We start from the raw sequence: 16,662 nt of genomic DNA, 5'->3' as shown, positions 1-16,662 counted from the left end.
AAAGTGCAATAATGTTTAAGAGGCATCTCCTCAGCTGTGTTTCATGAGCTGGAAGATGTTTACACTGTTCTGTATTTTGTAGAGTAGGTGATGGAAAAATGTGCACCACAAACAAAGAACTGATATAATACAGAGCTTTACATAATGACCCAGGGTTTAATGTAGGCTGTAGGTCAAAGGGCACGACCAACGCACCAAACGTGCAGCAGAGAAATCATTAACAATTCCAACTTCCCAGTTATCCATGTTTAGATTTTGGCACGTCTTAATTCCTGTAACTCTCTGTCAGTCAACCCTGCCCATATGGAAAAGATATATATAAATCTTATAGAGTTTGTATCTGTCTTGTGTGAAACTTGTATGAAAAGCATATAAGTGTGAAAACAGATATAAGACCCCTTGAAAAATTATATAATGAAACTTGTGTCCCACCTGCAACTTGTCCGAAATTCAGCTATAAGGCTCCTGACGGTTACCAGAGAGAGTATTACTCGGATACTTGCATCTTTACATTGGCTGCCAGTTAAGTACAGAGTCGATTTCAAGGTTCTGTTATTTGTTTTTAAAGCTCTCCAACGCTTGGCTCCGGGTTACATTTCAGATCTCTTAGCCCGCATTAACCACTCGAACTCTGCGGCCTTCCGGTCAGATGATTTTACTGGTCCCACGCTCCCAAATAAAATCTAAAGGTGACAGTTTCTTCGCCGCCGCTCCCCCGAGACTCTGGAACAGACTTGCCTCCTATTTGGAAATCTTTAAATCAAACCTCCTTGTTTTCACAGGCTTCAGATCACTTTGAAATCGGCTGCTGGTCTATTCTGTCTTTGATGGATGATGGATGCATGTGTATATGTATATATGTATTCATGTCCATGTGTGGTCCTGTGTGTGTGTATATGTATGTGCACATATATGCATGTATAGATGTAAAAAAAATAATAATTTTTTATCTCATTTATTTTAATTCTTTCTTTTATTTTGACTACATTGTCCCTCTGTTCAGCACTTTGGACAAGTAAAGCTGACTTGACTTGAATAGAATGCATCCCAGTACAAGCATGGAAATGTACAGCAAATCAGAAATACTTGTGTTTGAATCATAAACAAGTGCACTGTCTAAATTTAATATAATAATAAATGTTTTTGAGATTTGGTAGTAGCGTTGTAAACTTACTGCTTATCAGACACATTATTTTTTCCTCATTTGGTTTTATAAATATTTTATATCCCACTGAATGTAAAATTCTTCAGAGCGTCTTTAGTACATTTTGAAACTCCTGGTTTATTTCCTAATCTCAGGTTCTACCACGAGGAAATTGTAGTTTTTAGACATAAATATATAGAATTTACTTAAAATTGTGTGTATGTGATCAAATTACACCCGACCAGAGCACTAGCAGCCTGCGTTTTCCTGTTCCATCCAGCAGGGGGCAGTGTTCGCCAACAAAACATCCGCACTCTCGGAAACTGATTATTTCTTTGAAAAAGAGCCGTGCGGCTTTGGCGTTCTGTGTAAGGCGGGCTGGCAGTATTGAGTCACAACGTTTGTGGGTTTTCTCAGCTCGGAGAGTGCTGATCCCGCTGTCTGTGGCTCCGTGGGCCCCGTTATCTGCCGTGACAGCGCGAAGAGTCTCTCGACGTGGACGTGGTCAGTTGGCGTGTCCCGACTTGGAGTGACGGCTGTGCGGTCCTATGATTTTCCCGACACGCTCTTCGCATTGGCCCATTTTCTGAAAAACTATATCGCCAACTTCACGTATACCGCAACCTTTTTCACCTCGGTTGGAAGCTGAAGACAAGACGGGCTTCAAGATGTCTGTAGCGGGCTTGAAGAAGCAGTTTTACAAAGCCAGCCAGGTTTGCAAAACTTTTCTTGCCGTTAGCGGCTAGCCTCGTTAGCATGTGCTAACGGTTTGCGGTGAGCTAATGTTTGTAAGAGTTTGTTGTGTTAGTTTGTGGTGACAGCAGCAGACTGTCCGTGTCAGCGTGAACTGTTTCTGTGGGTTTAACACTTAGCTTGTGTCTGTCTACTTTTATTAAACCATCCTAACTAACTAACTTTGGCCGATGTGAGGTTAACTGTAAGACCGCTTGCATGGTCCGCAGGTATCACAGACTCTCAGGGAGTCTGTCTTCTGTAGCTTCTGACTCGGTATCCTGTGGTAAACATTAGCTGTGCCGCAGGGACTCTCCGGGTGAGTCAGAGCTCTCACTTAAAACAAAAGTGTTGGAACTCAGTCCGAGTTTGCAGAATGCACTGAAACCACTTCATCTCCATCGGTGTAACCTGCAGAACGTCTGCTTTCAGCACAGCTGTCTCTTTTCCAGCGGTGATTTTTAGGCTGGGCTCGGATCGGTATTTAGGGCAGCTGAGAGGAGTAAAAAACACAGCACTACATACCACTGTGATAAAAATGCCCCTACTCGCACTAGAAATGTAAAAGTCATGATTCTGGCGTCTGAGCCTCGGTGTGAATGTTTTTAATTTAGGCCAGCTCTCAGTGATGGGAGGGGACGGTTTGAGAGGGTTTTTTGGAGGCGCTTTTCTTCCTACCCTGCTGATCTAAGCAGGAAAGACATTTGGGTTCTGCCCCAGCTTCCTGTCAGGAACAGACACAGATCCCTGTTGGTTTGCGTTTAACGGGGAAAATAAGATGATTTAGAAGCTTCGTGTCGAGGTTAGCAGCTCTTACTCTACTGAAAATCATCAGGAGAAGAGATTAAGTGGATTGGTGCGTTAGCAAGTGACCCCAGAAATGAGGTGGAAAGAGTGCGCTTTCCCTTTATTTGACTGCATTGCAGCTGCTCCTGTTGCCAAAACTCCATGAGAGTCAATAACAGTCACATAGCTCAGATTTTCTACACTGGAGGCATGCAGGAAGTTGGCTGTGGAAATGATATCTGTGCCTCGCTCCTCTCATCTGCTTGTTTTTCTCTTTTAACGTCTCTCTTTCACTTGTACTTGTTTTACGAGATAAAATCTTCAAGCCTGGGATGTTCTCGTACAAATTCTGGGTGGGACGAGTTTTTAGTACTGAATGAATACTTAGATACTTAGAAAGCAAAGTACTTTCATGTGAGAGTAACTCTGAATACATCAGCCTTCACGTGATTTAATGGTTGACAAGAGGCAAATATCAGACACCTTTTGCATCGTTTATTTTGTTAGTTTAATAAAACAAAACTTGGCTGATTCTAGTGTGCAGTTAGGAGGAATTATGAGTGAGTAGTCATAGGAGAAAGTCTTGATATGCAGTGCTTATTATTATCTGTCATCTTAAAAATGTTTCTATAAAAACATTTTGTTGGACCACAGCGCAGGCTTAGAAACATCAGCCAACGTTATTCTTTTTAGCTCATGATACTGGGTATTAAGACGCTGCATTCAGAAAAGGATTAGATTACTGGTGAAAGGAGATTACATTTTGATGCAGACTTCATCTGGGATTAAAACCATTTATAGGAGCGATATTTCATCTGCCGTATAATCCCAGAGCTGCTTTTTATCATTCAGAGTCAATTTTTGGTAAAGTGTGCCGGTGAAAGGATGCTGGCATTGGTGTTTAAATAAATAGACAGCGTCCTTTATTTTTGCCTGTGTGTGCATGATGTTCTTACTGCTGAAAGGCACAGAAAAGACTCCCTTCTACAGCTAGTCCATCTAAGAATTATTATCATTAGATAAACCATTGTTTTAATAGCGAATGTCTGTGACGTGAAGTAACAGAAACAACCATTCGCATCCTTTGTATTTGCTGGAGAAAACTTGAAAATGTGGGATAGCTGGTGGCTACTCGGGACAAGTCATAGTATATGACAAGGCCTCCCTTATACCTTCACTTTGATAGCAGGCTCATCTCTTAGCCATCATTTCATTCTGTGCCAAAATAAATTTCAAGTATAGTCGTACTTTAATGCTTACAAATAAAAAGAAACCGGAGTGTTCTTGGATGATTGGGTGGGATTTTTCCCACATTTGACTTGTTTTGTACAAAATTACATAAATGTGATTTGGATAAACGTGACTCGTGATGATGATATTATGAAATCATATTTTTGATAAGAGTTGAGCATTAAGTTGGGAATCACTGAGTAAGACTACTTTTAGCAGCTTCTGATTTTTGTACAAGTTTGACACCAGTGTGATAAAGTACTCTGATTCATCATCGGCTTAATTTGCTGCTTTAGTCAGCAGTACAGTCTTTGGAACAATAGATCGGGGGGTTTGAATCCTGACCAGGGCCAAAGGAGGAGAGAAGCCACTGACATCAAGCGTATTATCATGCATGAAGGGTTTCACCCTGAGACTGTACGCTAAGCAAAAGGCAGGAGGCCGAGGACAGAGTGTCAGAATGATTATCCAGGACAAGACAAAGATCCATGAGTACGTGAAACTTCAGGAAGATAGCCTCAAACGATCATGTGCTCAGCAGCCACATAAAGCTGGTTCAGACGGCCTGATGGCTTCAGGGCAGCTGCTGCAGAGTCTGGCTGCTACTGTCTCACATAAGCGACTTCTAAGTCAGAAGACGTTTGTTGGATGATTGAAGGCGGTCACTGCTTAAATAGGCCTCAGTAAGATCGGTAACCTGGCCATGCAGAGCTTCATATACAGCTGATACATAAGAAAGCGGCTCCCTCTTTCACAGCAAGTAGATCTGTTTGTATTTGATTTGGCAGTTTTACGCCGGATGCCCTTCGTGATGCTGGCCTCGAGAGATTTGTCTCCGTCTGAACTTGAACCTGGATTCTTTCTGCTTGCAGTTAGCCAATATGCAGCTGATTGTGATAAAGGTTTAAAATCTGAAATTCACTGGAAGCTAATTTAAGGAAGGAAGAGTGCCGTGCATCTGCCAGCTAGCTTCTGTTAGAGGACGTAAAGGCTCCTGATCAAGCCTGTTACCATGAGTATTATATCCGTGTTACCCACCAGCAGAGCCAGCAGGCTGTTGTATGCATTAGGTGTGAAATTATTAACCAGGTATAACCTGGAGGGAGCTGGAGTTTAAATTTTAAATAGAGAAGGATGTAAAAATAATTAAAAGCACAAACCTTAGAAGCTTTTTACTTAGAGTAAAAATGACGTAAGACATCATCCGACTTCTGACTTTTAACTCCATAACAGTTCGTTGTGTCTGAGTTTCAACTACCTGAGAATCATAACTTTTTTCCACCAACTGTCTCTTTAACTGCAAACCAGACTTTTGGGATTTGCCATCTTGATGTAATCTTAAGCCAAACAAGAGCTTGAACCTTGTGATAATGTGCAGGTATATAACTAACACTGAGTCATTGTGAAGAACATGATACGTTGCACAGGCTGATCCCTCTGTGTAGCACTGTGAGCTGTTTATACCAAAACCTAGCTGTGATAGGGTTTTTCTGTGGATGCTGTTTAGCTTCTTCTCTTTATGTTTGTGTGCATGTAAATAATGATGTTACACTCACAGTAAAGACGATGCTTGGATCAGGAGAAGAGCTGAGGTGTTGTTTAGTGGCCAATCAATGTTGCCAACAGAGCTGCAAAGGAATAAGATTTGGCGACGTAATAAAAATAGCCGAGTTCCCCATTATGAATTTAATTCTTTACTAAAGTAGGGCTGTGCAGTGCTGTGTAGGTCCTGAGTTGAGGCTGTATCTATACTTGTGACCTCAGAGTCCCTGGTCATGTGATCTCTGCATACAGAAGTAAAGCCTGAGGATACCAGACTGCTGTTAGAGCTACAGCTGAGATGCGGACGTGTTGCAGTGGTTATTCTGTGTGTGTTGAAACCTGATAACCTCAGTGAAACAGATGAAAGGCAAAGTTTGTCATGGACACGAGGAAGTTTCTGTGATTCCAGTTATCACATAAAGATTACAAACAGCAGTTTTGAGTCATGTAGGAAATGACTTCAAACAGCTGCTGATGGTTTCATGACCAGCTTAGGGAAGAGCAGGTTGCTGTGTGCAGTGTTTTTCATCTATCCCCGCTAAAACCAGCCAGAGTGTTTCTAGCTGAGGCAGACTGTCTCCCGCTGGGTGCTACATGTGGGAGGGTCACTGTGGACAGTGTCCCGACCAGAGTTCATGTGCCAAAGAGGCTTAAGGTCAGGAACACTGTATGTCTCTGAGTAGATCACCGTGGGAAAGGGTTGACTGATCAGCCTTTAATGGAGTGAGGGCTGTTTTAATAATATACATGGATACATAGCATAGACTGGATCCACTGTGTGCATATGGGTCTTTAGCGTTATCATCTACTGTACCTTATCAAAAAGGTTTAAAAGATATTTCTGAAATGTCAGCAGACTGCACGGACGCCGGCTATGAAGGCCTCATGACTCATTAACTCATTACCTTAATTATCCTGCTGACCTTTTGTACTTAATCCACTCCCTAAAAGGGTGCTCTGAGTTGGGGGGTGGCTGAAAATGAGATCCAGGTCATACATGTGTACCGGTAGCTAAAATCACGTATTCTTTGCTTGTGATGTTTCCTGTGTTTCATTAACTGTGCAGACGGTATAAATGTCTCCCTCTGTTATTACTGCATGGTGAAATATTTAACAATTAACAGAGAGCTTGTTGCAGCTTTCCTCAGAACTTCAGCAAACAAGAGCAAAGCAGATTCTTCACATCCAGGTTTTATTGCTCTCACAGTTTTATTGCTGTTGACTGGAATCATAGCAGAACCACAAACAGAGCACAAATTAGTCATTGTGGCTGGCTTTCGTCTTTGCACAACAGGGCTTCCGGGTGATATTAGGCCTCGTTTTGCTCCCTGTTCGTTTGAAAAGCTTCAATATGGTATCATGTAGCCTGTGGGTTATTATCTTGAAGTCGCTCCAGCGCAGACTCATTAAAGAGACAGAATTAGCACTTTCGTTGAATTCAGCCTCCTCAGAAATGTAGATTATTAGAAAACAGAATGTACAGCAGTACTTGCACAGTAACGTTGTTCCTTCATTTCTTAGCATGATCAGAGGCCACAGGCAAAAATCCAAGTGAGCTCTCTAAGATAGTTGCATGCTGTCAACATCAACAAGATCTACTTTGAAATAGCATAACATTGCATTTTTCATGCATTTGTGAGATTTCTGTGGTATTACTGCAAGCTTCTCTGTTGTTCTGAGTCACCCGAGGTTAAGGTTAGGACCGGGCATATAGCACGCCATGCTAGCGGGCACCGACCCGTCTTCCTGGGTGTATGATCACAGAGCAGGCAGTGATAAATTAAAGATGTGCTTCAGCTTGTTTATCTTCTCAAATGAAAACCTTATGAGCAACATTAATGAATTTGCGCTCTTGTTTTCTCAATCCTCTCCCTCCCTTCCTCCCTCTAGATGGTGAGTGAGAAAGTTGGAGGTGCAGAAGGAACCAAACTAGATGATGACTTCAGAGACTTGGAACGGGTAAGAGAGCCATCCTTGTGTAGTCTAACAGAGAAACATGCTGAAGCTGAAGGCCTGTGTGGTTTCACCGAGTACACAGGCAGCATTATTGTGTTATTTTTGTTTGACTTGAATTTACATCCCATGGAAAGCGTTATGTGATCCTGTCATACAGGGTCAACAGTTTATCTGCTATATGTTGCACACATCTCAGAAAAAAGAAAAAGTAAAAGTAAATCCTTATAAACGGATCCTGATTGAGAACCGGCGCTGAAAAATACCATTTGGACCCACTTTAGGCACAAATGGCAAAGAAATGTCACTGGTGGAAGCTTCCCAGGTTTTCTGATGTCCTTGGGTTTCAAACTGTTGTGCAGACAAAACAAGTGAAAGACGTCTCTTTGGGAATGTTTTTTAACCTTTATCTGAAATGTTTCAGGGCAAAACTTTCATCATGAATAAATCCAGTGGAAAGTGCATAGAGCAGCATGTGTAGATGCATCTCAGTACGATATAATATACCGATCAAACTTTTTCCAGTTCTGAGATACCTTTACTTGCAGTATCTGACAAACCCATCTCATACCAGTGCTAAATTAATAAAGTGTAACTGTGGAAGAGCCTGGGAGTCATTCGTTTATCCATGACCTTTAAACACAGTTTTCCTGTGAGTGTTTTAAACTAGCGTGACATGAACACACAGTGAAGGTTGTTGCTGTAGCTGGAGTGAATTTCTTTTTCTCTTTTTTGCATATTTATCCCACTGACATGTTTCAGATCATCAAACTAATTTTAATATTAGACAAAAATAACTTGAGTAAATACAAAATGCAGTTTTTAGATGATTATTTCCCTTTCTCATACAGGTCGCCTGGACTTATTCAGTAATTTTGGCTGTAAAATTACAAAATAATAAAAATTTTTCTGAAACTGTTTGAATTTTGTCTGGAACACAAACTGTAACTGAGTTACATTATTTAAGGTTATCTAAAGAGGGCTTATAAAATGGGCCTGTTGCAGGGCTAGTAATGTTTTTAAATGGTTAAGGGGAAAAAAACATCCAGAACACGTGGGAATAAAAATCATAAATTAACTTTGTTAACCACATTTCTCAATTCTAAATTTAATTTCACTGCCACACCCAGGCCTGATCACTGTCGGACCTGTTGAATCACTTAAATAGAAGCTGTCTGACAAAGTGAAGTCAGGCTAAAAGATCTAAAGAAACAGCCGAGAAACAAAGTCACTGACATCCATCAGTCTGGAAAAGTTTAGAGACATTTCTGAGGCTCTGGGACTCCAGTGAACCAGAGAGATCCATTATTCACACATGGAGAAACTGGGAAAGGTGCTGAACCTTCACAGGAGTGACCGGCCTACCAAAATTCACCCAGGAGGTCACAGAAGAACTAGAACAACTCGGGCAGCAGGACCATGACAAGTCCACCTCTGATTGGCTCAGAAAGGCTAAATAAATGTTTTGGAGTGTCCGAGTCAAAGTCTGGACTTAAATCAGACTGTACTGCTTCAGCGGGACCTTAAACAGGCGTTCATGCTGGAAAACCCTCCAATGTGTCTGAATTAAAGCATTTCTGCAAAGAAGAGTGGGCTAAAGTTCCTCCACAGTGACGTGAAAGACGCACTGAAGGCATCACAAATGCCTGGTGGTGGAATAGCCAGTTATCAGGTTTAGGGGCTGTTACTTTTGCACAAAGGACAGGTAGGTTTACATAACCTTTTTCTCTTAATAAATGAAATTATCCTTTAAAAACTGCATTTTATATTTGCTTGAGTTATCTTTGTCTAATATCAAAATTTGTTTGATCTGAAACATGTAAGTGTGACAAACGTGGAAAAACCAAGGTAATAAAGGAAGGGCCAAATACATTTCCACGGTACTGTACTTCCAAAGTTGTTTGGCTTTACTGTTAGCTTCCTGCGTGCTACGTTAGGTGTCACAGTGAACTGATAGATGCGTGCTGGATGGACTACACACGGCTGAGCGGTTTGGATCTGCCCTGGGCAGCTTGGTGTCTTATCCAGGCTTTCCAGTCGGGATTCATTGGCCGTATATTGGATTTATGCAAACTTATAATATTTATCTTGTTACTGTGACAAAAGTCTGTTTGAAAACACGAACAAATTAGCACACCTACTCTTTCTCTCTGTGCTGTTTAAGTTCTCTGACCTGGGGCTCTGATGCAAATGTATGACGAGAGTGTGTGTTTCTGCAGAAAGTGGACGTGACCAGTAAAGCAGTGGTAGAGGTGATCTCCAAAACATCAGAGTACCTTCAGCCCAACCCAGGTGAGGAGAAGACCGGTTTCCCTGCAGCTGCTTAGATTATTTAAACTCTGGTTAGTTTCACCTCCATTTCCTTTATTTTCACAGCATCGCGAGCCAAACTGTCCATGCTGAACACCATGTCCAAGATTCGCGGTCAGGTGAACAACCCGGGCTATCCTCAGGCTGAAGGGCTGCTGGGAGAGTGCATGGCCAAGTACGGGCGGGAGCTTGGAGAGGACACTAACTTTGGTAAGATGTGTGTCTGTATTCTGGTTTACTGTCATATTTTCATGTCAGAGTAGCACTTCTGTGAGTCATTAGGGGTTTTGATGTGTGTGGTTGTGGTGCTTTTGGGTGTGATAAATTTAAGCTTACCCAGAGTGTGCTGAAACGCTTCGGCTCTAAAGTCACATCTCTGCTTTCAATGTCTCTGTGTGTGGTTAAGGTGGCGCTCTGGTCGATGTAGGAGAGGCCATGAAGAGGCTGGCTGAAGTCAAAGACTCTCTAGACATTGATGTCAAACAGAACTTTATTGATCCACTGCAAGGGCTTTGTGACAAGGACCTGAGAGAAATCCAGGTATCATACACTGGAAATGTCTTTTTATTAAATATCTTCTTCAAGTTTGAAGAAGCAGCACGATTGCTGTTTCTGTAAAATATTCAATGAAATACCTAAAGCGTCCATCTGAAACTCCTGACTGCTAACGTTAGCATTTTAAATGACAAAAGTCAGTGGGGCCAGTTTCATAACTAAACAGTACATTTTCTGCAGCACTATCTGAAGAAACTGGAAGGGCGTCGCCTGGACTACGACTACAAGAAAAAGCGTCAGGGAAAGATCCCAGACGAAGAGGTTCGACAGGCTCTGGAGAAGTTTCACGAGTCAAAGGAAGTGGCTGAGATGAGCATGTACAACCTGCTGGAGACTGACGTAAGGATTTATTAAACGTGTTTGGCACGTGAGCTTAAGCCTGATCCTTAATCCTGTTCCTGAATCCACTTATTTCTGTCTCTAATAGAGACATGTTTCAAAAATATAACTGTGGACATTTTCAGCCTGGTGGTTCTTTAGATCTGATGCTGATATTACTGTATTATACAAAACTGTAGTGCTCCGTGACCTGGTCAAATACAACCCACCCACAGAACAAACACGCGTTCCAGTAGCTGGACCTGTAAAAACTGATAAAGCACAGCCATTCAGCGCAACACTGAAGACAGCCTGCTAACGCCTGCAGTTTATCAGTCACGACCTTTGATCCCTTTATGGTTCAGTACTTCTTATTCATAATAATCAAACTAATAATGCATCACTGCAAGATAAGGATTCATTTTAGTAATGAAGGCTGGTCGACGGGGATGAGTAGGCTACTTGGGATGAAGTCTGCCAGTTTCATATTTCCTTGTTATTTCTCTGGTGTCCTCCGATCTGTGGCGTGCGTCTGTAATTTTGGACGTTGGAAACTAGCAGTTGGTGGAAAGTTGAATTGTTTCACAGTAAAAATCAGTTCATAATAAACAAAAGAGGTGAAACTCAAAGATGAACTCTGTGTGTGTAGATCGAGCAGGTGAGCCAGCTGTCGTCTCTGGTGGAGTCCCAGCTGCAGTACCACAGACAGGCCGTGCAGGTGTTGGAGGAGCTTTCAGGCAAACTCGGAGACAGGTGCAGTAATGAAACCCGATGATTTAGCGCAGCTGTGCAGGTTTCTGCGTATGTCTTTCAACGTGCTGTGGAAGATGCATTTGTTCATGTTTTTGAACAGGATGAATGAAGCTCAGTCTCGAACAAGACGTGAATACACACCCAAACCCAAACCCGTGTTTGACTTTGGAGACAACAACCATTCAAATGGAGGCTACTCGACCCCCATGGCTCCTCCCCCGTCACGCATCTCGGGTAAGAAACCTTTTAAGAGGACTTAAAAAAAGGTTCAGTGTGAACAAGTTGCCATGTTACAGTGAACAGAGTAACAAAAGATGGCATCTTGGCAAAAGAAAAAGCAGTACTGTCTATTGTTTTGTGTTCATGCTTCCAGCTACAAAGCTGCATTAAAGCACCAAAAATGAGCCGCCCCGGCAGAATTTTAACAGCTAACCCTGCATCTGTTTGTGCCGACACAGCAGATGGGCTAAACCGAAGCAGTGTGCCCGAATAAACTTCAGTCCTTACAAATCTGACACAAAGTCAACTGAAAGTTCTTGGCATTGCCAACAGGATTGCTCAACAAACAAGCGCCACTGAGTCCAGTGAGCATCTCCGTTTGTCTGCTGTGTGAGTGAGGTTTTTAAAAAAATGATGGCACTGAGTTGGTGATCATGACTGTGTGTGTGTGTGTGTGTGTGTGTGTGTGTGTGTGTGTGTGTGTGTGTGTGTGTGTGTGTGTGTGTGTGTGTGTGTGTGTGTGTGTGTGTGTGTGTGTCATCTTTCCGGCCTTTCTCCAACCGACCTTGTTCCTCTTCCTTGTGACATCATCAGAGGCGACTTTTCACTTGACCAGGCCACAAGGATTGTGTGAGTCACCGGTTATGTGTGTGGTGCTGTTTCTCAATTGTTTTAAACTGGTGTGTGTGCGTTTGCGCTCACTTCTGGGGTGAAATGTAGGAAGTGGACCAAAAGCTGCTTTTCATTGGTTTAACAGATAGTGGTTTATGCATAAAACTGCAGCGAGTATGTGGTTTTGTTTAAAATGACTGACTTCCTGAACCTGCAAATGTTTTTTTTTTTTTTGCTGTATCTGTATTGTAATGACATTTCAGTTAGGTTTTAGAGGTGAACACAGAAGCACGAGTACACGTAAACCTTCAAACATGTAACCCAGATACAGACACTTTGGTCTCTGCATGGAAAAACTACATCATAACTGGTTTGTAAAACTATAGTTATGTTGGCCCTCGTTCGTTGTATGTGATATTTAATTTGTGCACAGCGAAGCGTCCTGTTTCCATGTTTTAATTTGCATGTCATGGAAGCATAAAACACAAATAACTGACAGGGTTTGTTGTGGCCCTGAAAAGGCCTGTGGGTGTGGCTTTGACTGTTTATGTGTGACCTTTTTAATAAATAATAATGTCTGTCCCCATGTAACTTAACCAGTTAACATTACAGGACAACACATCTGATTGAATGAAGGATTGTTTTCATTTGTGAATCGGTACTAAATCAGCCGTGTTCGGCACAGTTTTAGAGTCTCAGCAGTGTGTTCAGTGTTAGATTTTTTTTTTTTTTGCAACTTTTTTTTTGACATTTGTCTTCATTTACTCTTGTTTTTTTTCCATTCATCATTGTTTTGCACAGTGCAGCGAGCATCATTTATCATCTGTGTGTCCGTGTGTGAACGCTTTACTGTAAACACGTGAGCTCAGATAGTTGTGAAAGAATTTCATGCTTGAATCACAAAAAGAAAAAAGTATGACGGTGAAGGAGAGTTCATCTGATCTGATTCTCTAGATATCAGCACCTGTGTTTTGGGTTGTAAATATAAGAAGCAGTTGGTCCTTTTCCATTTATAGTTTGTGTTGCTGCTCTTGTAAACAGATGAAGACCAGAGAATGGCTGACCAAATCTTTTCCCATCTCTAGCCGTCCCAGCAGTCTGCGGGTTGAGCCAGATACAATGAGAAAATTGTGTGGCAGAGAAAAAGCCCAGTTTGTCTGTGCATGGAGCCTCCTCGCTGCTGCTGATCTCAGTGAGGTCACAGAGAGCGAGAGGGAGGATCTGGTCTTGGAAAGCTGCTGTCAGAGGAAGTTCTTTATGCTTTAGTCTGTTCAGAACGTCTCGTGAGCACCGTTTCCTAATGTTATACTGATGTTTGATGTGACTTGCTTTTCCTGGAACTGACAGTCTGTGACCTTTAACCTTTTCAAATATCCTGCCGTCTTCCTCATCTCTGCTCTGTTTACTGGTCGTTTTCAGCCCCGGAACAGCCGAGCTGCAAGGCGCTGTATGACTTTGAGCCCGAGAACGACGGAGAGCTGGGCTTCCGCGAGGGCGACGTCATCACCCTGACCAATCAGATCGACGAGAACTGGTACGAGGGCACGCTGAACGGCCAGTCGGGATTCTTCCCCCTGAACTACGTCGAGGTCCTCGTGCCGTTGCCACACTAATGCAAAGAGAGGGAGCTAGGAGGAGACTGATGTAAAGGAGGAGGGGAGAGAAGGTAGAATGAGAAGAGAGCGAAGTGGAGGGATGGTCCGCAGAGGTTTCATTTTTCACCTTCGGCTCCAACGTCATCATCACAGAGCACTTTTTGGTCACCTGGAGTCCCGAAGAACTACCCGACCAGAATATCAGCGTTTCACATGGAGTTGTCCAACAGCAAGAAGCGTATCGAGGACTAACTGATGAAACAATTTGTAAGGATTTCTAACAACAAATTAATAATGTAGAAAAAATTAATGTGGGTAATTGGAGCGGTCGGGGTGACTCTTTCATATCGTTTTCTTGTATTTTCAGTCTGTTTAAAACTCAGGTTGGTCACCAGATTAAGAGGGATGGGGTGGGGGTCATGCGTAACTTGGCTGAACATTTTCCTCATTTCAAAGTGAAAACTGCTGGTTTTCACTTCAGCTGTGGACTGGTTTGTGCCTGGTGATGCCACCTGCTGGCATGACTGAGAATTAGTAAACTGAGATGGAACCACACACAACTAGCTGTATTAAAAAAAAATACTGCTTTGATATTTTAATGATAAACTTGAGCCAAATTCTTCTCAGATTTTGAACATTTTCAGGTTTCCCCTGTTGCATAACGACCTGTTTGTTTTATCCCTGTCAGGCTGTGCAGCAGCACTCACGCTTACTCCGTTCTAGTCTTTGATCGGTGTCCACTCAGCTGACTTTGGTATCTTAGTAAAGTTCAGCTGGTAACGTGTGAGAGGATGTTGCAACTGCACCTTTGTCCTCAAATGAGATTGATGTGTGTGACGGACATCTCCGGCGTCACACAGACCCGAAGGTTGCGCGTGTCCGATGTGTGGAAGAGCAGAGCGGTGTGTTCTGCTGAGGAGATGATGCAGGAGACTTTATAAAATGCAATAGAAACATATCGCTCGGCGTGCCTGTTTGTTTAATGATTCTGTACAACAGCCATACTTTATAACATTTCTGGCCTGTTTGTTAAGTATGTTAACCTTTTCTCAGCCTTTCGGCCCACTTTAGACACCCGTCGGCTACACGCAGAGACAACGCTGCTGGCAGCGTCCATCTCTCTGTCACGCCAACGTCGTCTTAGCTCAGAAACGTCCTCGTGCCCGTCTTTCTGACGTCTCACGGGCTCTGATTCACGTGATTGGTTAGTGTGTTTAGGGCGGATGGAGGCAGACTGTGTAGACAAGGCTGGCTTCTTGTTCTGGATTTGGCCTCGGTGCACACCTGTGGGTGGAGTCTAATCCAATACACCCTGTACAGTCTGAGGGAACAACGTGGAAGTAAAAGGGAACTATTGAGGGAAATGTGCATGTAAGCGGTTGTCCGTTTGGATTATTTTGGAGAACCTTTGTTAGCAAACCTTTCTCTTCAGTGCGTCTGATTTCAGATGCTGAATGTTGAATACACTGTGCAGTTTCTTCTTTTTGGTCCATCACTCCATACTGCCAAACACCAACTCCTGTCTAACCTGTTTACATCTTTGACCCTTCTGCACTTGGACGCTCACATGAGGTTCGGGGTGAATGTGAGCAGAGGTGTGCTGTCTGGGTCTCATTGTTATCAGAGCCAAGTCTTTGTTTTAGTGCCTTTGGAAAAGAGAGGGGGAGTATCCCAGCTTACACAGCAACCAAAACCTAACGACTTACGATGGTCACAATGTCTTACTGCGTTTTCTCATCGTCGTCACCTTCCCGTGTAAAGGGGACATGCACTTGTGCATATTTCTGCACATTTTGATGACACTACATGCAGTTTCCTGGATATCTTGATGTGACATTTGTCAGCAGGCCACCAAAGGAAACTGTCTCTCTTTCTCAGAGATTTTAATCCCGTTTCAACATTTCTCACCGATCACTCATCGTAAAGGGTTGCATCTTTGTTTCATCGGTCTTAAATGCTCTTTTCACTGTTAAATCCTTCTGACTCTCTATAGTATTATTTTTTTATATATATCGTTAGCTTCATAGCATAATTGCCTAAGTCATTTGACTAAGTCAATGACTTAGGCACTTATGCTATGAAGCTAACGATATACAAGACCTAAAAACCTTTAAATTAATCTCTGCATGTAGTCCTATATTACACCTAGTACGTGTATATCTTAGATTTAAGTTGCTTTTTACTTTTGGTATGAATACAGAATTTAACGACAATATTGTGTCTTGTATTATCACAGTATTTGTACATGCTTCTGTCCTGTCCCCTCATTTCCCTGTTCTTAAAATAAATAAATAAATACAGTTTTAAATGAAGCCGTTGTTTGTAGTGAGGTGTCAAATTATGGCTTTAATGTTGGATTTTATATGGAAAACGCACACAAAAGGGTGCATCACTCGAGTGTGTGTGTGTGTTCACACTGCTCAAAAAGAATTATGAGAACTTTGAATCATCAGAGTGAAGCGAGCATAAAGCACTGAACCTACTCCGGTGCAGGTGTGGCCACAGACCCTTGTTTATCCCTCCTGACTCATTTTTCCGTAGTTTCACTTTTCCTTAGTGACCTCGTCTCCTCTGGTAGGAGCCTATAGTACCTGCGCAACCATCCAGCTCTACCAGGATGAAGCATTCATGGTTGGAGATATCAGGAGATGGGCAGTCTAAGGAGCTCGGAAAGAAAAGCGACTGAACTTCTTTAAGTTTCCTTGAAAACGTTTCATCCGAGAAGCTTCTTCAGTTCTAAAAGCAACTGGTGGAGAGTCTCAGATTTTAAGCCCTATGGGAGTGTCTATTGATCTTCTACCTAATCACATGACCCAAGGTGTGAAAACAGGTGTGGGTCACAATCAGCCAAAGTTTTGGGTGAGCCCATTGTGAGACCTAGCCCCACCCTATCATCTTTCCTTGGCTAATTGT

The 16,662-nt window shown here is 42.5% G+C and overlaps 1 protein-coding gene across 2 annotated transcripts; it reads left to right on the top strand.

Annotated features, from left to right (window-relative positions):
- The first annotated feature begins 1,466 nt into the window (after positions 1 to 1,466).
- sh3gl1b (SH3-domain GRB2-like 1b) lies at positions 1,467 to 15,756 on the top strand. 2 transcript variants are annotated; one of them, XM_085398341.1, is made up of 10 exons: positions 1,467 to 1,857; positions 7,325 to 7,393; positions 9,607 to 9,679; positions 9,764 to 9,907; positions 10,104 to 10,237; positions 10,433 to 10,591; positions 11,220 to 11,323; positions 11,424 to 11,557; positions 12,137 to 12,172; positions 13,574 to 15,756. In XM_085398341.1, the coding sequence occupies exons 1-10, from the start codon at positions 1,813 to 1,815 to the stop codon at positions 13,765 to 13,767; spliced, it is 1,092 nt and encodes a 363-aa protein (XP_085254467.1). In that variant the 5' UTR covers positions 1,467 to 1,812; the 3' UTR covers positions 13,768 to 15,756. The 2 variants fall into 2 exon arrangements, with proteins under 2 accessions (XP_085254467.1, XP_085254468.1); XM_085398342.1 differs by lacking the exon at positions 12,137 to 12,172 and having other exon boundaries at positions 1,469 to 1,857.
- The last annotated feature ends 906 nt before the right edge of the window (positions 15,757 to 16,662 follow it).

Source organism: Rhamphochromis longiceps, linkage group LG23 (assembly GCF_057381845.1).
Source record: "Rhamphochromis longiceps isolate RC_006_pf linkage group LG23, R_longiceps_female_GT1.1, whole genome shotgun sequence".
Taxonomy (NCBI): domain Eukaryota; kingdom Metazoa; phylum Chordata; class Actinopteri; order Cichliformes; family Cichlidae; genus Rhamphochromis; species Rhamphochromis longiceps.
The sequence above is the reverse complement of the archived record's forward strand: the minus strand, read 5'-3'. Positions and strand labels throughout refer to the sequence as shown.

What these genes read in the sequence shown, in the direction of transcription:
- sh3gl1b (XM_085398341.1), top strand. Translation starts at nt 1,813, where the DNA reads ATGTCTGTAGCGGGCTTGAAGAAGCAGTTTTACAAAGCCAGCCAG. An exon ending in ACTTCAGAGACTTGGAACGG is followed by an intron (nt 7,394 to 9,606) that starts GTAAGAGAGCCA and finishes GTGTTTCTGCAG; the next exon opens with AAAGTGGACGTGACCAGTAA. An exon ending in TCCCCCGTCACGCATCTCGG is followed by an intron (nt 11,558 to 12,136) that starts GTAAGAAACCTT and finishes TGACATCATCAG; the next exon opens with AGGCGACTTTTCACTTGACC.